Source organism: Lottia gigantea (assembly GCF_000327385.1).
Source record: "Lottia gigantea unplaced genomic scaffold LOTGIsca_101, whole genome shotgun sequence".
NCBI classification, from domain to species: Eukaryota; Metazoa; Mollusca; class Gastropoda; family Lottiidae; genus Lottia; species Lottia gigantea.
In genome coordinates this window covers 373,231-400,357 of record NW_008706772.1, presented here as the reverse complement: position 1 = coordinate 400,357, position 27,127 = coordinate 373,231, and the positions used below count along the sequence as shown (strand labels likewise).

Here is a 27,127-nt window from a genome sequence, read left to right as displayed (position 1 = left end):
AAATAAAAATGTCAAGGCATTATTGAAATTAATGATTATATTATAACACGAAAGATCATCTCCTGTTTATATGTAATAATTACACCTTTCAATAGTTTTATTTAGGATTGATTATCCAGACCTTCTCCTGTCTTCTACAGATATGGACTATGGTATTGTTGTTCCGTACATTTTCGAATTCCGAAACCTCAACTTTTGTAACATTATGAACAACCAGAAACACAGATAGTACACAATCATCCAATTATATTAGATTTGGTTTTCCATATCTAGTTGACAACTTAAAATCGCATTAGGTCACCACATAAAATTATGGACTGAATACCGCCAAATAATCAAACAGGACTCAACAGTTTTAGGCAAGTTGTACAAGTATTTTTTTTTCCCTTTCAAATGTATCTTGTGTTTTGTATGATTCTTAAAGATACATAGTATAGACTACAACAAAGTTCATCTCAAAATGGTACCACTACTTCACATTAACTTCCATTTTCTTTGTGAAAATAAAATAAATGCACTTAAAACTGGTACAGTTCACTTTTTTCCCCTTCTCTTTCGTATCACATCAGTTCTTCCAATATCTATCATCTCTTCTTCCCATTCTTTAATTTCCCTCAAATATCTTTCTCCATCAATTTCAGATTCCTTCAAGTATGGCTATATAAACAATTAAACAATATAATATTTTAATCATTACTATTATGCCTTGATTTGGGTTATAAAGAAAATACACCTCTTAATATTACGCACTGGGTATGGCTCCTATGGAGAGGACCTGAATTTAATATTTTTTTTAAGATACAGCAAGATAGCTTACCAGGCAAGGTAACATACGCCCACTAGTGCCTTAAAAATGAATTTTCAAATAATCAGAGATCAAGGCAAAATTTCAAAAAAATTCATCAAGGTCTCATTGGGTCACACACAGTGACAATAACTCTAAAACCATTCATTAGGGCTGCAACAATGCACCAATGAATCGCGATTTATCCTTCTTATTGATGCATTGCGTAAGATAAAAATAATCATGATGTATCGGTCTGATTAATTCTTAGTCCCCTTTAATAACAAACGACACAGAATCCTTATGTGTATAAGAAATTGTGTCATGTTTTTATTTTGCCAAGTATGATTTTCACATCAAAATTTGAAAAAATTTATTTCTGACTTTAAAAATTGAGATTTTTCTCACAATTTCTTACTTTTAAATGTTCTCAAGTGCTTAATAGTGACAAGATCAGATAAAAGCTGTAGCTGCTATTGTGGACACAAGAAATGTGGACAGACAGGGCAATGGCAATATACATGTAAATGGAGTTCAATTTCAGCTACATTTAAATCTAGCATATTATTCCCTTACAACTGAACAAAAAAGTGCCTGGAAGTGACGACATGCATCTTTCATACTGAAAACTTGAACATCTGACCAATTGCAGAGTAAACAAGTGAGAGTTCTGAGTAATAAAAATCTACCTCTTTTTCTTCAGGTGATAATTTAGAAAACCTTTCAGCAGCTTCACTAAATGAAATAGCCTAAAAGGAAAAATGTTTAAAATGAAAATGACATGTTCACAAAAAAAGGATATTGCTTTCACAGAGGAATCAAAATTATAGCACTTTTATTTTAGCTAATAAGGGCACTAATGCAGAAACTTTATTGCCAGAGCAATATATCAGTCACTCATAGAGCATAAAACAACTTTCAACTTGACAAAATGAAACTTAATTATTGCAGTATTGTCTTTATCATCTACACATACTTAGATTAATAAATATTACAAATGAGTGTTGTGCTGACAAGATTTTCATATTATGCTTTTAATTTCTCATGATACAGGTACATGAACGGTCTTGGTCCTCCATTTTTGTTGCCAACTAGAATCTGGTCATAGAGTTTCATGAGAAAATTAATCTGATTGGATGATGACACTCTGTCTTGCAGACGCTAAAAAAACGGCGACAAATATCAAACTATAGTGTATTCTGTGATATCCGACATCTGAGTATTTCGATATTCTGCGTAATCTGACATCAATTTCTGGTCCAGATTGATTTCCTTCTTAGGCTAGTTTAAAAAACTCTGTGTATTCCAAATTCAACACCAATCAGTGTTCCTGATACTCCAATGCCTAGCAAGATATACGCCTACTTTCCTGATACATTTCAGTATATCAAGGGCAGTCACCTATCTGTGTCAAATCATACCAAAAATCTAATTGTGCAAGATATTGTTGATTTAAACAAACACACAAAATTTAATAAAATTCTGACATAAACTGTTGCCTCTATCACCAACAAATTTTGATACGTTTTAACTAAGTCAAGGGTAATAACTCAAATTCCGTTGATCGAAAAAATTGTCGAATTCAATCTTAAATAAGATCTCAATCATAATATTGATATATTATCAACTTGAAGAACCAAAATGGACATACATGCTTCGAGGTTATATAATCCAAAATAGTGGCTATGAAAACAAAAATACATACATCTTTACCACTACAACTGGCTTTAGTGAAAAAGTTAAAAGCACTTCGCTTAGCTTTTGGTTTTCCTAATCCGGATAACTTCTTTCTCTAAAAATCAAAATTGAACATAAAATTACTTTAGCGATTGATCCATAACCATTTCATTTACAAAAAGGTTTACAAAGGCAATTGTGTGCATTTTCAGAGAAGTCAGTCTTACAGCATTTAAATTCAACACATTCTCTAAGTATTGAAACAAATAGGTATAAGAATTGCAAACTGCTGGCCACAATAAAGCAGGAAATGTACAAAGTTGTAGAATTCTTTCAATAATATCGCAAACTAAAGACCTTTTGTGATAAAGCATATTTAGTAAATTGATGCTATATACAAAATTTAGCTAACCATCATTACAATCCCTTTAAAGGGACAGATTTTGCTTTTCAGGGGTTGATGTAAATAGTCTACAGAAGTACTACTAGAAATGTACGAAAATCGTATAATTCCTTCAAAGATATCTCAAACTAGGAATATCATTTTCTATTTCTAAGACTAGTTGTTATTTTAATTGTCAAAGGTGGATAGTGAGCTGTGAACACTTTTACTGAGCAGTATAGCTAAAAAAAAAAATCCTGTGTCTGAGACAATTGGTAAGGTACAATAATTCGTAAAGAAAAGAGCGATTTTGTCCCATTTTAACTAACAGCCAGTTTTTTTCAATCTTTCTGAAATAATATATCTCAATAGCATTAATATTTTTAGATACCTTCATCTTTCTCCTTGCTTTTTTCGACATATTAATTTCTGCTTTTTGTTCTACTGTTTCTGCTGTTTCTTTAAAATATTTTAATTGTTCATCATATGCTTCTTTTCTTCTTGCAAAATCATTGCTAAATTTCTAAAAAATATTTCAAACTATTTTTTTAGGAAAATTAATTCACAGGAGTTCACCATCACAGTACATTAGCCTTTGATAAGTATTTTTTGTGAAATATTAACTTTGTCAAAAAGTTCTGTTATAATATTTCTAGATCTACGATAGTTAGATGAATTTATTGTAAAATTTCAAATCTTAAAATATTCAGTAATACATTGTAGTGTGATATAGAAATATCAAAACAGAATCTAAAAAACATGTTTCACTCTATGCGATCTTCAGACAACTGACCTATTTTCAGTCTGAAGATTGCATGGTGTGAAACTGAATGTTTTTCTTAAGTTCTGTTTTAATATTTCTTGAACAACAATAGTTAGATTAAACTTTGTACGAGATGAGCCGTGAATAAAAAGTCTATTGCTACTACTAGTAATAATGACAACAATGTGTTGCTGCGTTTCAATATGAATCTAGAAAAAAATTACCATTTAAAATTGCAATTTCAGAGCTTTTAAGACTCGTAATGATGTTTTATGTATTTCAGCCTGTGTCAAAGTTTCACGCTATGCTATCTTCAGTCTTCCAATTACCAAAATTTGAATATAACCACAAAGACAATTAGAGATATAAATCTGTGACAACCTAAACAACTTATATAACCAGACAAGTGTAAGTGATTCAACTGAACAATTTTCTCACAAATCATGCATCACAAACCAAAAAAAATAAAAAACAAAACAGACACAAATCTTTTAAGATCTGTCTGCATTTTCAATCAGATTGATAGAATACCAACCTTTTTTTCATTGGCTTCTAGTTCCTTCCACTGTTGCCCACATTTTTTGTTTAACTCTTCAAATGTCACATCTTAAAAATATTGAATGTTAAGTTTGAAATGCTTGAAGTGAACCGATTTTTGAGTTCATTCGTCATGACTTCAATACCTCATACTTTCAAAGCATTTATATCTGATACCTTGACAAATTACCTAAATATTTCAATGGAACTGAACTTTCACCCACTGATGGATATTTTGACAGTTGTTTGCTGGAGTAGAGTCAGAAGAAAAAGGCCCTGTTAAATGGGGATTTCCACACCTCCAGACATGCGTTTTTTCTAACATTATATGAAATCACCTTTACAATGGCTCTAAATAAGTGTTGGCCATTACCATAACATTTGTTTTGTTAGTATCACATGAGTATGTTACCTTTCACCTTTTGGCTGCGCAAGAAGTTGTAACTGGCCGATTCGAGTAAAGTTTTGTTAAAAAAAAACTTTGATGTAACCAGAGACGTGACAGATGGTGTAGGGAGAAAATGATGGTATGACTGAACTACAAAAATATTCATCTTTCCAAATACATCTTGGTATTGCAGATCTGAGGTACCAGTATCTAAATAGGTTTAAAACCCCTGCACCTGTGGCGATGCGGAATGTCCCCATTTAACAAGGCCTTTTTTTTCTGTCGACATCTGTCTCTATAGGGCCTATAAGCCAAATATGTCATGTTTTTACAAGGGCAATAACTCAAAAAACCATTCATCCCAAATTCCACAAAGATTAGATAAATACTGTAGCCTCAATTTGGACTAGGGTCAATGACAATATAATATTTGTGTATAAAGCTGTGGACAGACTGAGCCGATCGCCATCAAATTTTGCCTAGTGTGTCCAGTGCTACAACAGCAGCGGCCGTAGCCAATTACTAACATCAAGCGTGTTTGATATTATTCACCCGAATATTCATCACTATCGACTCGTTCGGCAAGTGTGTCCACTGTGGCAAAACCTATCGCGTACTTTCCTATAACTCAACAAATCACATGACGAATCGTCACATGACAAATAAAATGGCGACCTCCAGTGATGTAATGTGGAGGCAGAAATGGAAGAGGAATTAATTATGTTATGGGAGTCAAAGCATTTGCTGTAAAACAAAAGACCCAGTTCAACTGTAACTTTTCGCTTCTTCTGGACACAAACATATCTTATCATGTGATTAAGTGACTTGCGCATGCGTAATTTAATTTGCAAACGAGTTATCAACGCAGGCATTCGCCTGCATGTATCAACAAATTCATTCTTTTTAATTTTTCAACATATTTATTTTGAATTGAAATGGTTTCTCTTTTTACCTGGATATTCTTTTCTAATTCTCTCTCTTACAGAATTTGCAAATATGATATATGGACCAGGTGGCTTCTTAGGTCGGCCAATTAAATCTTTTTTCGAAGAACTTATTGAGAAAGCCTTGCATTGAGAAAGGCTTCCCACTCTGAAAAAGAAAATAAGGTCATCAAGATGTTCTTCAATGGGTTTGGGTAATAACAAATTATTATTATTGCCCCTTCAAAAAGGTCTTCTCACTTTTTTATTTTAAACTCAAATATATTCGGAAAGATGGATATTTTTGTAGTTCAACTATATACCATCATTTATTACCCTTAAAGATGGGTTTCCTTATTTTTCCAGTGTCAAATTAAGCATGATTCTATTTGATTAATTGGTGTTTTTATAATGAATTACCATGTATTCTTAATCATATCATTATGTTACTATTGCATAATTATGATTAAAAGTTTTAAGCAATCATAAATACCCATGTATATACAGTCTGGATAAACAAAGAAAGACTTTTTGACCTTTCTTGATCGGTCACTCATTGGAATTCTGCTGGTAATTCTCTTCTTATTTAGCTAATTATGAATTAATTATGAACATATGAGACAAATTGGTATTTTCCTAAGTCATTAGAACACCTATACTTTCTATCCATATCAGCATAATCACTTTTTTTTTTATCATAAATGAAAATAAGGGAACTCATCTTTAAGAAAAAACATAAGTAGCATGATGCCAAAATTAATTCAGTCATCTGGCTGTGAATTTATCATTGTTTACATTTATTATTTGATGATTTTAACCTTGCAGAACACAGTAAATGATTGGCCAGAACTGTTCAGTCGCCTCAAAAAAAGACCCATATCTAAAATAATGACCTGTCATATCACAGTAAATTAGTGTTGGGCATCACCGCTATTTTTCTTTTGAAAGTATTGCATGACCCTGACATATAAAACTGAAAACATAACATATACTGATCATGACAGATGACCAAACTACAAAAATATCTTGGGATGGTTGATCTGAGTTAAATAAAAAATGATTTAAAAAAACATGTGTACACCTTTGAAGAATAAAACCAAATTACAAAGTTTTTCCGACTCTAATCCATAATCCATGGTTCTTACATGGAAATAACACACAAGAACGTAGTTCACAACCAGTTTGATTATCTACCTAACTTCATATACCGGTGCCGGTGTGTCAAATTTCTAAAAAGGCGTTTGCATATTTTATGTTTACATATGTTGAACAAGATCTAGACGCTTTTAGGGTCTTCCTTTGAGTTAGCTCCCACAATTGATCGTTGCAAGCATATTTCCCCGAAAAATTATTAATTTATTTTACTGCGCATGATGAGTGAACGAAATTGCCTGAAAAATAGTGTAAAAGAAACTCGACCAGTTAACCGCTAAATATCCACTGCATAAAATTAAAGATTTCATTCATATTAATGTGGTTTCTTTTTCAGTAAATTTGTTTTTTCTGGAGTTGCTGACCTTTGAGTTTGACCTTTTAGTTGAGCCAAAGTCCCAAAGGAGCATTATTTCATTAAACAAAATCACCCCAATTTCTCAACTTTAACAGAGACATTCTCAATCTGTAAACCGTATTTTCAGCCTATTTTCACTGTTCTAGCATAGTAAACAATGACCTGAACACCCTACCAATCGCATCCTCATCACCGTGCCAGTGGTCTGTCAAAAATCAACTTCTATCAAGTTATCAATATTCAACTGTCAGATGGCTACATTGCGACACGCACTAAAATCCATAACTCATGCAGGTTGCTTATCAGGCTTATAGTTTTACAATAATCACCTGGTTGTCAAACATTGGTTCAGTTTAGACAAAATATCTAAATTAAACTGAAATTTAGCACATGCCGCTTTCACCGCCATTTTCATAAGTCCTCCTAAAGTTACGGTTGTTTGATGCAGTCACGATGCTGATCTTGATTCAAGTAGGGTGGGGGGAAAAAACATAGACATAATTGTTATTAATAGTCTATAAGAAAAAAAGCCCATTCAAAGTGGTCCTTTCAAACGACAAATGGTAACCGTGAAAGTAAGAACGAGATATCAGTCCACTGATGGGCAATTTGAAACAACTTCATCTTTTTTTGGTCATCCTGACTTTAAGGGCTCAGATACCCAAAGAGAAGTTGAGAAAGTGTTTGCAAGAGATCAGCCTAAGTAGTTGAACTATTGAGATTGATGCTGGTAACGTGAAATATGTAATCACTTTATAAAAGTAGTTTAAAATTTAGCGATCAATAAAATCTTTGAAAAAACCTGAATGTATTATGTCATGTTAAACGTTTTAGATAGAGGGTGCGACTAAAACACAAATATTATCAAAGAACAATAAGCAGAAAATGAATATGAATATCTCATAAATGAAAAACAATATACAATAATCAATGACAAAGATTCTGTAAGGCAAATCATTGTGCTAAAATCATTGTTGTAATAACTGCAATCTAGAGTTTTTCATTATCATCACCCTTTGTTCCTTTGTTGTTTTCTTTTATGGTGTCCGGTGTTTAGTGTTACCACATATGAGATATTCATTGTTTATTTAAATTTTCTAAATGCCTGCTTAAGATGAAAATACAGATGACATGTTCAGAACTGGGACATTTTTTCCTGCTTTATATTGATATTTGAAATTACTGTGTACTTTCCCAAATGTTATTTTATCAATAAATTCTCGTGACAAAGTCTACTCTCAAATTTCTCCCCACTGACGTCAAAATGTCGTAGGTGGATATCGCTGGATAAATTATAATTATCAGGAATTAAAGGAACCATTCGGAAACAAGACTTGTGTGACAGCTGTTTGTAACGACACTTAAGTTTGAAGAAATATTTGAACTCAGAAATAGCATAACATTTCTTTCGAAATGTTCTTTGATTTGAAGGCACTGGTTTCAAAACCGATACTCCTGTTGTTTTGCTCATTTGTGTGTTTTGGCTATGATTTTGAGTTGAAACATCACAACAATGCTGAAATACTTGCTGTTATGAAAGATGTTCGATCGAAATGTCCTGATATTACAAGAATATATAATCTGGATCATCAGTCAGTTGAAGGAAGAAATTTAACTGTTTTAGAGATATCAGATAAGCCAGGTGTCCATGAACCAGGTGAGTAACTTTCCTTTTGTTTTGATAGGCCTAGCTAGTCAATCTCCAAAAAAATTCAATATCTCAATTATAGATCTAGGAATGATTGGTTGTAAAATTGGTATTTTCATATTTTTGTATGGGAGCAAATTAAAGAATCCCAAGTTTATGATTCGGGTCGGATCGTAGGTGTACTGACAATATTCTTTTCACATTCAACATCATATTTCGGTCTAGTAAAAGATTCAACTAAGATATACACTCAATATCATAAAGGACAATTTTACATAGAAAAATGCAGTGGATATTTAGCCTTGAACTGGTTTAGTTTCTTTTTCGCTATTTTACCGGCACTTCCGTTTACCCATGCGCAGTGGAGAAAAATGAAAAAATGCAGTACCGGTACGGTAATATATGTCGATGAGGCTATAAAGCGCCAAATGAGACCTTAAAACAAACAGTTAAAACTAACTCTAAAGAGGACTCTGAAGGCAGCTGGACCTTGTTCAACATATTTCAACATATGAACATCCCTACCTAACACTAAATAAGACACTAAATTGCATATTTCACACTAGATTGTTTGTTTTGATTTTTATTTTCCTGTTGCGCATGGGTAAACGTAAGTGCCAGTAAAATAGCGAAAAAGAAACTGAACGGGTTCACGGCTAAATATCCACTTTGATAGAAAAATGCAATGCAGATAACCATGAATAGGGGATCTAAAACGGGTGCTAATGTAATATGAAATATATGAAATGAGTTGCTAGATTTAATATTTCCTGAACCTTGGAGACAGCAAAAAATTTCATAAATTTCATATTACATAAGCATGTTTGAAAGAATCTAATTATCACACAACTATCAGAGCATATTTTCTTTAAATTCCTTGCACTCTTTCTAGGGCCTTCATTTTGAGGTCAGCTTTTTTACGTCGTTCTACAAAATACCCATGCGTTTAACCAAAAAGATGTTGGTAAAACATTCATGTGATAACTAAATTAAAACTTTAAGAACAATTCTAACTGAGTCGCCAACTTCAAAGAATGCCATGTTGTCCTGTTTACATGGTGCGTGATACAGAACCCAATTTGCATAGTTATTAACCTGTTCTATGAGTTCATTTTGTTTTTATGAACCTGTGTTACTTATCACTGGGTAAAATGATCCAAATTATCAATTATTGTCCTTAGGAATTTATAATTTCAATTAAGCTTATCAATTTTCATAATCGATTATATGTCAAAGTTACATTTTCTCCATTGTACCCGTTAACAATTAGTAATCTCTTCCACATAGTTTCCCTTTAGCACATAACATACCCACAATAAACTATAATAACCGATCAAAACAAGAATATACTTCTATGATGCAAATATAACCCATGAAATTAAGAATTTTGGCATGTTTTTAATTTAGTTTTAACAGGGTTTTTTCAAATCAATCATTTTGATTGTTAATCGATCAAAATCGATAGCATGCCATCTATAATTGATCTCACTTTGGTACTCAATAACCAGCCCCTGTGTTTTGTACTATAGAACGGAACGGTTGTGTGATAAAACATATTAATGTATCTTACTTTACTGCTATACTAGTAAGATAAAATGATTTCCACCCATTTACAACACACAAAACAATTCAGCTTCAGGGGGCTTGGCACCCTCAAGGCCTCAACCCACAACAGGATATCACCCCTCCACCCCCATTTTTTTTCCTGTCCTTTGAAAACAGGTTTGTGACGCTTTGGAAATTCAAAATATGAAAGTGGCACTTAGAAATTTACTTGAGACTGCTCTAGTGTTTTCAATTGTCAAGTCAATTCAAACCTCTTAGGCATATAAACAAAATCTGTTTCAAATATTACTTTAAAGGTATACTACCACTAAATATGACGAAAAAAATTGAAATTTTTTAACTTGGCTAAAATGAGTCTTTGTTCATTAGTGGACTTGCCTGGTGTCAAAACTACTGTATACGACAGAATCTCTCTATAATCCAATAAATCCATAAAACAAAGTAATAATCCATTAAGTTAAGTAATTATTGAAACATGCTCTAGTAGCTTTTTTCAATAATTATTTAGTTTAATGGATATACTGTGTTATTCTATTCTTCAGTCATGGCAACTGGTAAGTTCAAATGTTGACCAATTTTGAGACTTTCAATTTTATGTTCATTCTAAATGTAGTATCCTGTAATATTTACATTCTACTATTACTCCCTTCAATAAAACCAGTTACCCAAACCGGCGTTTATTTTCCAATAACTGTAGTTTGTCACGTGACAATAAGGCGTATGAATACATCGAAAACGAAAACAAGGATTGACCCAAGTTTTTTTAACCTATACTCTAATCTAATTTACAATTTATTTAAATTGACAATTGTTGTTAATATTTCAATGGAATAATAAATATTTGATAATTCTATCATCCAAATAAGATTCTATTTATAGAACTATATTGTTAGGGGTGGGGCGGTGAACTTGATTGACAGATATCGGTGAATTAAGCAACAACGGTTTCGGGTATTTTTTTTACAATTAAAAAATAGAACATTTTAGCGTATTTTATCAGAAAAGATAAACCAATGTAAATATAAGGAATGAATGTGGATCTTGTTATCGTTATGGGGAAATAAACGCTGGTTTATCATGTGACAAGACATACATGACCTGCTTCCCCATAACGATAACGAGATCCACATTCATTCCTTAAGTAAATGATAAGATTGTAAGCTTATTTATTGATCCCTGGTAAAGTTTCATATTAATTATTATTTTGATTGGAAGAATTCTATTTATGTCAACACTTTCTATTTCCTGTTATTTCAAATCATTTTGATTCCTTGATCATTATATTTCTAGTTATTTCATGTTTTCAAATAAAGTCATCACGTGACTATTCTGGTAAAACAGTGGAGTTCAGGTTGAAATAACTGCAGTACCGGTAATGGTTTTAATTTTGCATGTTAGACTCTAAGAGCTTTAACAAGTCATCTTCACTCATGATTCCAGTCGATCCAATTGTAAATTGGTACAGATAATCTGGGAAAGATCAATGCAAAGAGGTTTGGCTAAGGGCCAGCTGGAAGAAAGGATCCTTAACTGTGAACCCAAGTTATTCATGTAAAATATAGTTGTTTCTTTCTTTTAAGTTTGGATACCTTATGACGAGAAGAAATACTGTCGTAACTTTTTAGAAAAAAAAACGTACAATGGTTTGCATGAAAGCTAGGTTATAGTCATGTAGAACATAGAACATAGAATGTCATAGAACATGGGTTATAGTAGGACTGTCTTTAAAATTTGTCTTGGAAACATTTGTCAGTGATAACTTTCCTTAAAACAAGTTGGCTTTACTGACACCATGGCTGGCTGAAACAACTCTTGTTGTTGTGATTTGATAACTAAACAATACTCTTATAAATTTAAATGCCATTCAAAGACTTTAAACAATACTCATCAAATGATATGACTTATTGCAAGAAAATTTGCAATTCATTATTAGTAAAAGAAAGATGAAAAATTGTAGAAATTTTGAACATGGTTTGATGTTTTCTGCGTATGGTTCTTTTCTAGTACACCAATGGTCAAAACTAATGTTGTGTGAAATTGTTTTAAATTTAGGAATCATAACACTTCTTTTGATAAAGTGACATCTTTCAATTTACATAATCATAGCATTCTACAACAAGGAATTGATAGAATTGCATGATGCCATAAACAAGTGTAAAAATGCCGGAAATTGTCACTATTAATGTGTCAGAATTACATCATTATGTCAAGAAAGAAAAAGATTTTTTTACTGAGTAGAATCATTAAACTCTTAATGAAGTGAGAAAGCTTCCTGACACATATGCAGGATTTGGGTGGACACTTAGTAATCAAAGACATTCTGATAAAATCATTGGGGAAAACAAAAAATGCCCATGGCAAAGAAGTAACACGACATATGATGAGGTCTTGGAATCAATTATCAGTTGATGCTAGGTTACGATATCCTTTAGAAAGCATCTGAAAGAGATGTGTGGATTAGTGGATCCATTAGAAGATAATTAGTGGTTATATCCCTCAGTAATAACATGGCATCATGAACTTTAATATATTGTCTATCATTTGACAGGTTATTATCATCCCTCTGTGATTTATTTCTCTTCGGAGACAGTCTTTATCAAATTTCCTATTGGTTATTTCATGTTAAAATAGCTGACTTTAATTCAAGATGAAATGAGTTTCCACCCACTGGCTTTACAATAGCATGTCAGTGCTTTAGAAACATAATTTATTATATCCATCAATCATTCTTGAATATAAGCTTATACGAGTCAAAAAATCAGAGATGAAGGTAAAGGTTACCAGTTCAACATGGTAAGCAATCATATCTATTTTGGCATCAAACTGTATGGTTAGTGTCTCAACTCAAGAACGTATATTTGTGGAAGTATTACCTAGACCTTTTTTCATATTATTATAGAACTGTGATACAAAAATAAAATATTTGTACTGTTAAAATAGTCCTCAATACATCAAATGTAGAGCGATATAGAAATACCACTGCTAAAATAGTGCTCATTACAACAATTGTAGAGTAATATAGAGATACCACTGTTAAAATAGTCCTCAATACATCAATTGTAGAGCAATATAGAAATACCACTGTAAAAATCGTCCTCAATACATCAATTGTAGAGTGATATAGAAATACCACTGTTAAAATAGTCCTCAATACATCAATTGTAGAGCAATATAGAAATTACACTGTTAAAATAGTCCTCAATACATCAATTGTAGAGCAATATAGAAATACCACTGTAAAAATCGTCCTCAATACATCAATTGTAGAGTGATATAGAAATACCACTGTTAAAATAGTCCTCAATACATCAACTGTAGAGTGATATAGAAATACCACTGTTAAAATAGTGCTCAATACAACAATTGTAGAGTGATATAGAGATACCACTGTTAAAATAGTGCTCAATACATCAATTATAGAGCGATATAGATATACCACTGTTAAAATAGTGCTCAACAATTGTAGAGTGATATAGAAATACCACTGTTAAAATAGTGCTCATTACAACAATTGTAGAGTGATATAGAAATATCCATGTTAAAATAGTACTCTATACATCAATTGTAGAGCAATATAGAAATACCACTGTAAAAATCGTCCTCAATACATCAATTGTAGAGTGATATTGAAATACCACTGTTAAAATAGTACTCTATACATCAATTGTAGAGCGATATAGAAATACCACTGTTGAAATAGTACTCTATACATCAAATGTAGAGTGATATAGAAATACCACTGTTAAAATAGTACTCATTACAACAATTGTAGAGTGATATATAAATACCACTGTTAAAATAGTGTTCATTACAACAATTGTAGAGTGATATAGAAATACCACTGTTAAAATAGTGCTCAATACATCAATTGTAGAGTGATAGAGAAATACCACTGTTACAATAGTGCTCAATACATCAATTGTAGAGTGATATAGAAATACCACTGTTAAAATAGTACTCTATACATCAATTGTAGAGTGATATAGAAATACCACTGTTAAAATGGTGCTCAATACATCAATTATAGAGTGATATAGAAATACCACTGTTAAAATAGTGCTCAATACATCAATTGTAGAGTGATATAGAAATACCATTGTTAAAATAGTCCTCAATACATCAACTGTAGAGTGATATAGAAATACCACTGTTAAAATAGTACTCTATACATCAATTGTAGAGCGATATAGAAATACCACTGTTAAAATAGTGCTCAATACATCAATTGTAGAGTGATATAGAAATACCACTGTTAAAATAGTTCTCATTACATCAATTGTAGAGTGATATAGAAATACCACTGTTAAAATAGTGCTCAATACATCAATTGTAGAGTAATATAGAAATACCACTGTTAAAATAGTGCTCATTACAACAATTGTAGAGTGATATAGAAATACCACTGTTAAAATAGTGCTCAATACATCAATTGTAGAGTGATATAGAAATACCACTGTATAGAGCGATGTAGAAATATTAAAACAGTACCTAAAAACATGTTGTTGTTACTCAGAGTTTCACGCTATGTGACTTTCAGACTGAAAATAGGTCAGATGTCTGAAGATTGCATAGTGTGAAACTCTAAATATCAACATGTTTTTCTAAGTTCTGTTTTAATATTTCTTGATCTATGATAGTTAGATTAAACTTTGTATGAGATGTGCTGTGAATGATAAGTCTACTACTAGTAATATAGACAACTATGTGGTGCTGGGTTTTAAAATGAGTTTATTTGCCAATCTAGAAATAAATTTCAATTTCAGAGCTTATAGAGATGACTTTCCTTATTTTTTAGTGTCGAATTAAACAAACTATTTGATTAATTGGTATTTCTAATGAATTATCATGTATTCTTAATCATACATGACATATATTATGTTCTTATAGAATATAATTTAGAGTTTTAACCAATCATAAATATCCATGTATGAACAGTTTGGATAAACAAAGAAGACTTTTTGTCCTTTCTCAGTCACTCATTGGAATTCTGCTGGTAATTCTCTAATAATTTAGCTAATTTGAGACATGTGAGACAAACTGATATTTTTCCAAGTCGATAGAGCACCTCTGCTTTCTATTCATATAAGTATAAGTATTAGCATTTTCATTTTCATTTTCATAAATTAAAATAAGGGAACCCATCTTTAAGACAATCATGATGATGTATTTATTTTATGTTTATCGTGCTCTAGGACCATATATAAATAATGTTATTATGTATTATAGCTCAATAACCCTGATAACTTTTAATCATTTTATAATAGTTGTTTTTACTGATCGTCTAAATCAATAAGTTTGCAAAGGAGTTACTCGCCATCTGCATTAGCGATGTTCAGATTGTCGCCGACAATAGATAATCACTTAACAGACATTGAAAGTCAAACAATGCTAATAATGAATTTCCAGTTGAAAGTCAGTGACGTCAGTGAATGATTTAATAAAAAAACAGTCATATTTTATATGTTTTGTATGGTGGTTCGTATAGGACATCATTTATTTCTTTAAATTTTGAATTAAAAAATTGGAATGTAATTTTAAAACATAATTTTGAATTAAAAATTTGTATTTTCATCCGTTTGAAAATTCTAGAATTTTGAATTGAAAACTTGAATTTCCACCCTGGTGAAAATACAAGTTTTTAATTAAAATTTGGCATTTATAACCTGGGTGTATATTCAAGTTTTTATGTTTTAAAATTATATTCCAGTTTTTTAATTCAAAATTGAAAAAATAAATGATGTCCTATACGATACACCGTAGTTTTGTGTTGATTGAAAAAATATTTTTTGTAATTACCTGCATCAAAACTATTATAATTAACAAAACAATAAAATTGATTTATAAATCCTTGATTAGTATTTTTCAACCACATTAAATCGATTACATAATGGATTATGCCCTTCTGATTATTTCAATAATCGATTATTATTTTCTTCCGATTACCCATCATCAATCCAAGTACTTTTTCCTACATCCCTAGTTGTTGGTTTTTCTGTTTCAATGGCACTGTTAAACGTATCTGTTTTAGGAGAGCCAGAGTTTAAATATGTTGGTAATATGCATGGTAATGAGGTAGTAGGTAGGGAGATATTATTAGCCTTTATGGAAGAACTATGTAGACGTTATACAGAAGGTGATGAACAAATTCAATATTTAATCAACAACACTAGAATCCATATTCTACCTACAATGAATCCTGATGGCTGGAAAAAAGCTCATGATCTGATGGAGGTAAGATCAAACCCTAGCTAAAAAGGAAATTACTGTTCTCAAACCAATAAAAGGAGAACATTCAAAATATATTGCATGGCTACACAAAATATAAGACTTGAACAAAAATATTTTTTTAAGAAAAATTTTTAAGCCAAAATTAATTGTGGTAACATTGTTTTACAGCATATGGTATGAAAGCCATTTTTTAAGTAGAAACACCATCATTTAAAGGGATTGTAAAGAGGTTTTCTAAACTTTTTATCTATATCAGGCACACTGATAGCACTAATTTGCACCATTCCAATTTTCATTCTGACTTCTGTGATTCTTGCAATTCCACTAAAACTAAAGCGTTTTATGACGTCACTAGAGGGGAGCTACCGGAAGCTGCTAGCTTCTATTTGCACAATTCTAATTTTCATTACGACATCTGTGGTTCTTGCAATTTCACTAAAACTAATGCGTTTTATGACGTCACAAGAGGGGAGCTACCGGAAGCTACTATTAATATCTATGCAGTTCCCCTCTAAAGACATCATAAAACACGTTAGTTTTAGTGGAATTACAAGAATCACAGACATCAGAATGAAAATTGGAATGGTGCAAATTGGTGCTAACAGTGTGCCTAATACAGATAAAAAGTTTAGAAAACCTCTTTACAATCCCTTTAAGTGTCAATTTTTTTTTTCTTTTCACCTTGAAAATTTAATCAGAAACCTTAAACACACCATTTTGAGCAATTCTGTATGATTTTGTCTTCAGAAAAATGGTGGACGAGCTGATTGGTTAACTGGTAGAGCTAATGCTAATGGTGTTGATTTAAACCGAAACTTCCCCAACCTCAATGAGATAATGTATGCTCTTGAAGCTGCGGGGAAAAGCAAGAACAATCATTTACAGAAGATCACCAAGGCAATGAAAGATCCTAATTTCAATGTAAGTTAACTACAATGATTATAACATAACTCAATGACAAATTATTTTAGTTTTAAAGGGACAATTGCGCCATTTTGGGGGGTTGATTTGAGTGTTGAATATATGTAAATACTATTCAGAAGTACTAGAAATGTCAGAAAATCGCATAATTCCTTTAAAATCCTTCAAAATAGGAATTTTTATTCACTGTTTCTGTATGTCTTTTCTATATATCACAGAGTATCTTATAATGACGAGTCGTCATTTTAACATTCAAATGCAGATAATTCATAATAAGGCTCAAATTTTGACGGTGAGCTGTGAACACTATTACTGATTGGCTTAGCTACGATTGTTCAAGAAAATGGTGCATCTGTCCCTTTAATATATTATTAATATTATAATTTATTTATATATATGAATGCCCAGATTTGCCAGTGCAAATTGTTACTGGTGCAAAGTCAAGTTATTGGCATCTGGCATTTTAAAATAAAATATTCTGATATCTCTGCCACTTATTTTAGTTCGTCTTGAGTTGATTCAGATCAATTACATTCAATAGAGCAAAATATGGCATGAAAATAAGTTTCTACAGATTGCTGATTTAAAAAGCATGTTTGATTTGATTACTATTTGGTCAATTTTTTAAAAAAGACACTGACTCTTCCAAAATGATCAAAATGGGCTAATCTTTAAAATGGACTGAAGCTAAGTATGCGATGAGAAACACTCTAAAGAATGTTATATTTTGGTTATAAATCACTAACTCATATAGATAAAGTCTAATTGAATTTAAACCAAACTTTCGTTCCTTTTTTTAATTAGCTTTAATTTTTGATAGCCACTTAAGTTAGGGTCTAAAGACTGGCCTCTTGAACATTTGTCAGAATATATTTCTGACCTAACCTTGCTTTAACCAATTAAATTTCTGCCCTCTCCAGCGCTGGGATTTTGTGAGAGAGTGAAGGAATTAGATTGGTTAAAGCAGGGTTCAAAAACTTATTTTGGCAAATTTTCAATAGGCCGTCTTTAGACCCTAACTGAGGTGTTTATATCAAAATAAAAGCTAATAAAATATAATAAATAGAATAAATGGAACACAATGAATAACCTGCCTGATGTTTTAAATATTGATTAACCTGACTAGTCCTTGATAATATAACAAACATGTAACAGATTCAGGGAGTGTCAATATGTTTTAATCAAAGACTATTCTTCAATAGATTAATTAGTGCCTGGAGATTAGATTGACATATTAGAATACAATAACAGACTTAATTTACATTCATTTACATCTATCATTAGTTTATAGCTACATTAGAAGTTTATTATGTTTGATAGTTAACTCGGGTAACTATTCCTAAGAGCAGTGGTTCCCACCTTTTTCAGATTTCACACCCCTGGAGTAATCATTTGAACCCCTCACACTCCCAAAACAATGGACATTCAAAACAATGTAAATTTTATAAAATTTTCAAACTAATCATAAAAATCACACATATAATAATGGATATATAATCATGCTGATTGACTGTATACAATGCACATGCTGCCATAAAACATTGAGACCCAAGCCAATTTTTCCAGGAAAATCCTCAAAAGACCCCGAAGACTAGGTTGGCTTAATTGGCTATGGCAAAAACATGCACCAGAAGTACTGGAACCATATAATATCCCCTAATAAAAAAAAAACAAAAAAAATCTTCTACAACAGTTGTCCACACCCCCAGGGGGTGAAAACACCCCAGCTTGGGAACAACAGCTTTAGAGGGATAGGTTTGCCATTGTTTGACAAATTGTATCTTAGTCTCAGAAACGCCAATTTTTTTAGTTAAACTAATGCGTGATAGTGTTCACAGTTCACCATCATCGAAATTTGAGCCCTCAAATCCATATGTGTACTGAATTATGCGCATTTGAAAGTCAAAATGATTACTCATCTTTTTCTTGAGACTCTATAAGGACATCTATATAAAAAAGGAAGTGAAATGTCTAGTTTGAGATATTTTTGAAGGGATTATGCTATTTTTGGACATTTCTAGTACTTCTGAAGACTATTTGTAAACATATTTTCAAGGCCCAAATTAACCTTTCGGAAATGCTTTTAAAGGATATTGTCATATAGAGATATACATTTGGGCTTCTTGTTCTTAATATTGTCAACAAACTGACATTAACAGTCACTTTAGTTCTTCGATATTGTTTTAGTTGATTGGCAATTTAACTAGAATATCTTCCTGATACCAGTATAGAATTCAATACATTGATATTTGTAGTTGCAACCAGAGACCCTTGCCTTGATTCATTGGATTATTCAGAATCCATTTGTCCTGTCAGCTAATCTTCATGGTGGTGATTTAGTAGCCAACTATCCATATGATGCCACTCGTAGTGGTAAAACTCAGGAATATACTGCTTCTGCTGATGATCCTACTTTCAGGTTAGTTTTCATTTTCTTAACCATCTCTTTATTACAACAGGGATTTTATTAGCAATTTGTCACATTACAAAAGGAATGGTAAGCAATTCTATCATATTTATGACAATATTGTTATTGAATTTGGTCACATTTGTTACAATATAGGGATTGTGAGCAAATTTGTCACATTTGTTACATTTGTTGCTCTATTAATTGTAAACAAATTTGTCACATTTGTTACAATATAGGGACTGTGAGCAAATTTGCCACATTTGTTACAATATAGGAATCACGCTCAAATTTGTCACATTTGTTACAATATAGGAATCACGCTCAAATTTGTCACATTTGTTACAATATAGGAATCACGCTCAAATTTGTCACATTTGTTACAATATAGGAATCACGCTCAAATTTGTCACATTTGTTACAATATAGGGACTGTGAGCAAATTTGCCACATTTGTTACAACATAGGAATCACGCTCAAATTTGTCACATTTGTTACAATATAGGAATCACGCTCAAATTTGTCACGTTTGTTACAATATAGGGACTGTGAGCAAATTTGCCACATTTGTTACAATATAGAAATCACGCTCAAATTTGTCACATTTGTTGCTCTAGCAATTGTGAGTAATTTTGTCTCATTTGTTACGATGATTACTACAATGGAGTCACAGTTTATGCATGTCAAAGATCACTCAAAAAATTGACAAGTTTATGCAAAATTTTCTTTATGGCATTCTGTATGAAATATCTGATTTCATTGCATTTCCCTATAGATCACTTGCTGCAGCCTATTCTGATGCTCACACTATAATGAGTGAACCACATGAGAAATGTGACAAGATGGGAGGTGATGATTTTGGTAAACAAGGTGGTATTACCAATGGTGGTGCCTGGTACTCTGTTCCTGGAGGTAAGATCATTCTGGAATTTTTCAATGTTTTAAATCTGGTTCCTATGATACTTTTAACTGGTCCTTGGCCAAAGCTGTTGGCAAATATTGTTGGTTGTTAGATTATCTGTACATGTTTACAGCTGGTTCAACAATTATTATTAGATGTTTCTTTGCCAGCTAGTTTTTCTACCATTATCAGGTATTTATGAAAAGAACAATTAAAATGATAATTATTATTTTCACATTGATGTGCCATTTTTTCAGGAATGCAGGATTATAATTATCTGGAAAGTAACAGTTTTGAGATTACATTGGAATTAGGGTGTGATAAATTCCCTCCAGGAAACAAAATACCAGAATATTGGCACCAGAATAAACAATCATTACTCAACTATTTATTACAGGTAAGTTCTTGGTGTAATAAAGAACTATATAAGGCAACATGTGCAAATTATCAGTAATTAATTATTGAATTCATGATTATCACATGTTCTGTTCTGTTCTGTTGTGATTATCACATGTTTACTTCTGACTCTTGTTTTGTCAGTTTTAATATTCACAGTAATTGTGAAATAAGCTTATTGAATTCTTACAGATGTTATTTTTTCCATCCATATAATGATATATAGATATGGCATCTTGCCTTGATATTCTTTATTATCTCAGAAACCACTGTTGTTCCTCTATACTACAGGCATCGTGTCCATACCACAACCCCATTTGTCATACTTTCTCGGTGCTGTCGTAACATAAGTGAGAAAAATTATGTATTCATAGATAAATATTGTCCAATCAAAATTGGCCCTACTGTATTGGTAGCAAATTTTAGCCAATCGTTATGATACTTAGTTGGGAACATGAACACAACGAAAGCAGCGTGCAATTCCATTTTTTGATGAATATGTAAAGTACAGAATTGAGTAAGATTTTCGGTAAAGAATTGAAGCCGAGAGAAAATCAAATTAATTTGGAAATTTCTTCCAAAGGGCGACAGCAAAGCGATGTTGTGTTTTGTTTACATGACCTCATTTCTGTTCTACCGATCTGATTTGTCAGATTTAAAAGCCACCAATCTCATTTCCATGCCCCCAAATTGAAGTGTAGTGGACTTAGTTTAATACATGTCAAAACCGGTATTTGTGATACGATGTACTACAGGGTGTGTAATATGCTGCCTAGTAGTAGTCTACTACATTGCAAATCTGGTTCTGCAGACAATACAGGTTTCATAAGATACAACTGGGGTGGAAAGTGTTTTGAACCTTGCTGACTGATTTTGATTTTGATGGTAATTTCCTAAGCCAATAGGAGAGTCTGGATAATCTTTAAAAACAAATTTGCTTGGCTATGGCCAACAAATCTAAAGGATTGTTCAGGTGGTAAACTAATTTTGGAAATTAGATAAGATAAAGTAGAGTACATTGATTACTTTATATATTTAGCAAGTAAAAAGTAGAACAGATATATACAGTTCCACATTATATTATATCCTTTATCTGGTTCTTTATGTGAATTCATACGATGTAGATGTCACGCTGTTCAAAATAAATAAAATGAATATAGATCTTGTTATCTTTGTCAGGAAATATACAGAATTATGTGACAAACTGAATGACTCACCAAAATCAGTTGTGTAGAGCAAATGTCACTTGATTAAAGTGATTGCAAAGAGGTTTTGTAAATTATGCATATGTATCAGGGGTACTGATATCTCCAAATCTGAGATCACACAATAGCCCTCTGCGAAAGTAAGGTCATAAAACGCTGTATTTTAGAGTAATTGCCGCAACAACAGAGGTCTGACTGATATGGGAATGATGCAAATTGATAATATAAATGTGCCTTATAGACATAAAAAGTTTATTAAACCTCCTTACAATCCCTTTAATGTGTGTTTATTTCCATGTAACAAGGAAATAAACTGATGTTGTTGAAAAATTGATTTCAAATAAACTGTTAATTCTAAAAAACTAATTGATAAAATTGAGGCATCTAGAGCAAGAACCTGATATCTAACATTAAAAATGAGACATATATATGTTTTAATGATTTACACCAGGATTTGTTACTTACTGCTATAGAAAAGTTTTGTGATAAGTTTAATCTTTAAATGCGATTATCTCTGTATTTAGTTTTTGCTGGATGTGAGCTTTTTTCTTTAGAAGCCTCCAATGTTGTATTATCTCATATGATTAAAAATAAAACTGGGAAAAAGATATATTTGGAATTAAAGATGGATTTCCTTATATTTTAGTGTCAAATTAAGCAAACTATTTTACTAATTGGTGTTTCTAATGAATTATCATGTATTCTTAATCATATCGTTATAAATATTATTGCATATTATTAAGAATTAATTAATTATGGACATGTATTTTTTCCAAGTCATTAGAACACATCTACTTTCTATTCATATAAGTTTTAGCATTTTTATTTTCATAAATGAAAATAAGGGAACCCATCTTTAAACTAAAAAGAAACAACTGGAAATGAAATGCAAAAGGGAATTTAAACTGAAAATGAGAAACAATATATGAGAGTATAACTGGAAAAAAAATACATTCATTGAAATAGATCCATATATAGAATTTACCCTTATGTAATGTAACTAGAAAGAAATTATGAGATTAAATTAGAGGGAAAAAACTACTTTCAACAAATTTTGTCCATTTTTTTTAGGTCCATACTGGTATTAAAGGCTTTGTAAAGACTGTAAAGGGTGAACCTATTAGTGATGCTGAAATTAAAGTAACCAATCTAACTAATGGACAGTATATCAACCACGATGTTCTAAGTGGTAAGTGAATGAGAGTATTACATTTGTTGAACTGGTTGTGTAAGGCTATTTATATGCTTCAGACCTTATTCCAGTGTCAGCCATATTGAATCCAGAATGAGGCTGATAACACAAGCAAGAAAAGGTGACTTTGTTTCATTATGGTGAAACTGTCACCTCAACGTCTTTATCACCTCCTTTTCTAATTCCAAAACTCAAAACTAATCATATTTTGAATCATTTAAATTATTTAATGATACTTTTAGATAAAGTTTACCTTCACACACTTCTGAGAAAGGGCAGTTTTAAGCTGACCAATGTTGACCAAGACGTCATATATAGACTATTCCTTCACATGAAGTTACCATGTTTCCAATAGAACAGTGGATATTTAGCCGTGAACCGGTTTAGTTTCTTTTTCACTATTTTACCGTCACTTCCGTTTACCCATGCGCAGTGGAGAAAAATGCGGTAATATTATCCGTCGATGAGGCTATAAAGCGCCAAATGAGACCATAAAACAAACAGTTAAAACTAACTCTAAAGAGGACCCTGAAGGCAGCTGGACCTTGTTCAACATATTTCAACATATGAACATCCCTACCTAACCCTAAATAAGACACTAAATCGCACTATTTTCCTGTTGGGCATGGGTAAACAGAAGTGCCGGTAAAATAGCAAAAAAGAAACTAAACCAGTTCACGGCTAAATATCTACTTTGTTCAAATGTTCTCAACAAATGTTCTCAACAGGGGAGGAATTTCTCCACGGGGGAAAATGGGAGGGAAATTGTTGGAATGGGGGAAAAAAAAGGGAACATTCAGCCCAAGGGTCATATTGAACTATCTCGATATGTGGAGTATAATTTTATATCTATTCATAGTTAATCAAAGTGAAATACATTTCAAAATTATTTTGGAGAGGAATAGAATTTTGAAAAACTCTTCGGGAGGAATGATCTCAATGAGGTTGAGAAGCATTGCAATAGATGATGTACATTGTGTTATGAGCCTCGCATTCGATAGTTCCAAAAGGAGGCTTTAATCTGAAAATTATTTTAAAATGATACTACGTCTTAGAATGAAAATAAAATTTAAGTTCTCAAGAATGGTCAATATGAGTATATATTCATCAGTGAACTTACCAGTTTCATAAAGTTAATTGCATATTATGGATAATTACTAAGTTTTTGGGATTTATCGGATTATATAAGGATCCTGTTATGTTATTTATGACACCAGGTATATCTATTGATGAATATATGCTCTTATTGGCCACGTTTAAAGACTTAGTATTCCTGTACAAAGAGAAGCAAATATTGAAAATGTAAAAGTTATTAGCAAATGAGGTTCTGAGTATATTATGAAACATATAAATTGTTTTGTGAAAATATTAAAATCAATCCCCTAATATTAGATTTCAAATCATTCAAAATAAAAAAAATTTCTGATAAACCAATTTTCTTTTTCTGCGTATTAGACTTAAACATGAGATTGAACATAATAACAGGTTAATGACTTCATGTGTAATCTTTTTTAACCTTTCGACCAATGATAATTGAAAATAGTAGTGAAGTATTAACTTATATAAAATGTCATCTATAAGCTTATAAAACATTAAAGGGACATCAGCTCTTTAGAAATAATAGAATAATACTTAACTTTATGTTTATTCACAATTAGTGAAAAACAATTGAAAAGTGATTTGATTTAATCCAAATTGAAGGGACTTAGGGGTCATTGATATGAGTCTTGAATATATGTAGATGATTTTCAGAAGTACTAGAAATATATGAAAATCACATAATTCCTTTTAAAATAGAAATTTCTTTTCCTATTTCTGATACTTTAGTACGATTGGTAAAAAAAAAATATCCCTTTAAAGTCAGCTGCTTTTTTCACTAAAAAATTATAAATAATGATATTGTTGATAATTAGTTTATTTAAATAAGTGTCATAAACAGCAGAAATCATAAATGGAAATATAAATAAATATTTGTTTACAGTCAAAACTGGTCACTTACCAAATATATGTTAAATGTTAAAAAATAAAGCAAGATTAAAGGATAGTGCACAAGAGAGCTCCCACCTGAGCAAAATTTCTTTGGTGTTTCCCAGCTCCCAGCTAAGCTTAGAGCTTTCGTAAACGGGTGTCGAGTCATAGACTTCTAAAAATAACTAGATCACGTGACATTTTCACGTGACTTAAAAAAAATGTCGGACGTCGACAACCCTTCGAATGATTCAGAATATGAAGTAATTTTACTTCTTCCTTTGTTGTTAAATTGGGGATATTCCGGCCATACGTCCACCAACTTGTCTTCGATAATTGCTTCAGATACAAACTCGCATTCACCGATGGGCGCAGCCATTTTTGTTTGATCACGTGCTAGCGCATGCGCCCCAGTTCAAAGTTGAAAGCTAAGAGCTTTCAAGTGCGCACACAGTAAGGTATTTTTATTCGAGGAAAAAATGATCAAACACGACAAATAATTTCCGCGAATGAAAAAAACCTTACTTAAACTCCGCGCACACGTGAGCTACAAGCTGAGCTGAGAGGCACGAATGAAATTTTGCTCAGCTGGGAGCTCTCGTTCACGCTAGCCTTAAAGAACAGAAGCATTTGATTAATAAAAGTGAAAAAGAAGGTTAATATGTCTTTAAATGTGTTTACATGTGATATTATTTCTACTTGTGTCTTTGAATAGCTGTAGTTAAACTCTATCAGATGATAAATTGAAGATTAGGATGATGATATAGTTTAGAATTATGAGTTATTTCAATGTGTTAAGTTGATATCTAATAACAGTCTGATAATCAATATATAGTTATTAACTGTAAAAGCAGATGTGATTATGTTACTCTTATAAAATGACATCTGTCTCAAATGTCAAGTATTTTGTCATGTGTTCAATTGACAATGACAAATTAATTTCTCACTTTAACTCTAGAAAAGAGAATTTTTATTGATTTTATGTGGCATTTCATAATGATTCCATTCTGATCTTAATACAATTCTTGGGATGGGATTCAGAAATCATTTAGATTTCAAGTTCTATCATGTCCCCATTCCCCACAAAATAAATACATGTACACTTTTGTACTGGAAGTGATATTTATTGATTTTAAGGGAAATTCGATGAAGTCAAACTCTTTTGACGAAACGTTGTGTATTAAAGGAGGGTATTTGATGTCTTATGATTTATTACACATATTCATGTGGGCGTATAATAAGAAATAATGGAATAAATTTTAAAAAAACTTTTTACTTTGCTCAGACGATAGGTGATATATTCCAATTCTCATAAAAATAATGGAAAAAATTCAAATTTTTCTTTTATTTATTAGTGAAACATTGACAGAATCATCATATATCATTGATGTATGATATTCTTGGTAATATTATTATGTTTTGTTTATAAATTGTAGTTGAAGATGGTGACTATTGGAGATTATTAATTGATGGTTATTATAAAATAACAGCTAATAAAACAGGCTACCATCCAGTTAGTAAATGTATCATTGTCAACAATCAACCATTTCAAGGTGCTCAGAGATTAGATTTTACTCTCATCTCGTCTGAGAAACCAGTTACTAACAATATTAATGATCATTGTGTTGAAATCACTGAACGTGCTCGGCTTGATGCTCAAGAGGTAAGTCAAATGTATAAATAGCTCTATTACCTGTAACTTTTCAGAATTGAAATGGACCTCTCCACCAT

General features: G+C 31.7%; 2 protein-coding genes across 2 annotated transcripts; one reads left to right on the top strand and one right to left on the bottom strand.

Annotated features, from left to right (window-relative positions):
- Positions 1–375: 375 nt before the first annotated feature.
- Positions 376–7,379, bottom strand: LOTGIDRAFT_204950 (hypothetical protein; the record flags this gene model as incomplete). The annotated part of the gene is made up of 7 exons (XM_009046427.1): positions 376–657; positions 1,474–1,533; positions 2,490–2,576; positions 3,235–3,366; positions 4,142–4,212; positions 5,484–5,623; positions 7,294–7,379. 7 exons carry the CDS (start codon positions 7,377–7,379, stop codon positions 535–537), a joined length of 699 nt encoding a protein of 232 aa, XP_009044675.1. The 3' UTR covers positions 376–534.
- Positions 7,380–8,467: 1,088 nt separating this feature from the next.
- LOTGIDRAFT_52083 (hypothetical protein) lies at positions 8,468–26,936 on the top strand (the record flags this gene model as incomplete). The annotated part of the gene is made up of 8 exons (XM_009046426.1): positions 8,468–8,621; positions 16,207–16,409; positions 17,154–17,327; positions 19,583–19,746; positions 20,510–20,646; positions 20,893–21,032; positions 23,308–23,425; positions 26,833–26,936. Coding segments are annotated over 8 exons (1,194 nt in total), but the record flags the coding sequence as incomplete, so codon positions are not given.
- Positions 26,937–27,127: the final 191 nt, after the last annotated feature.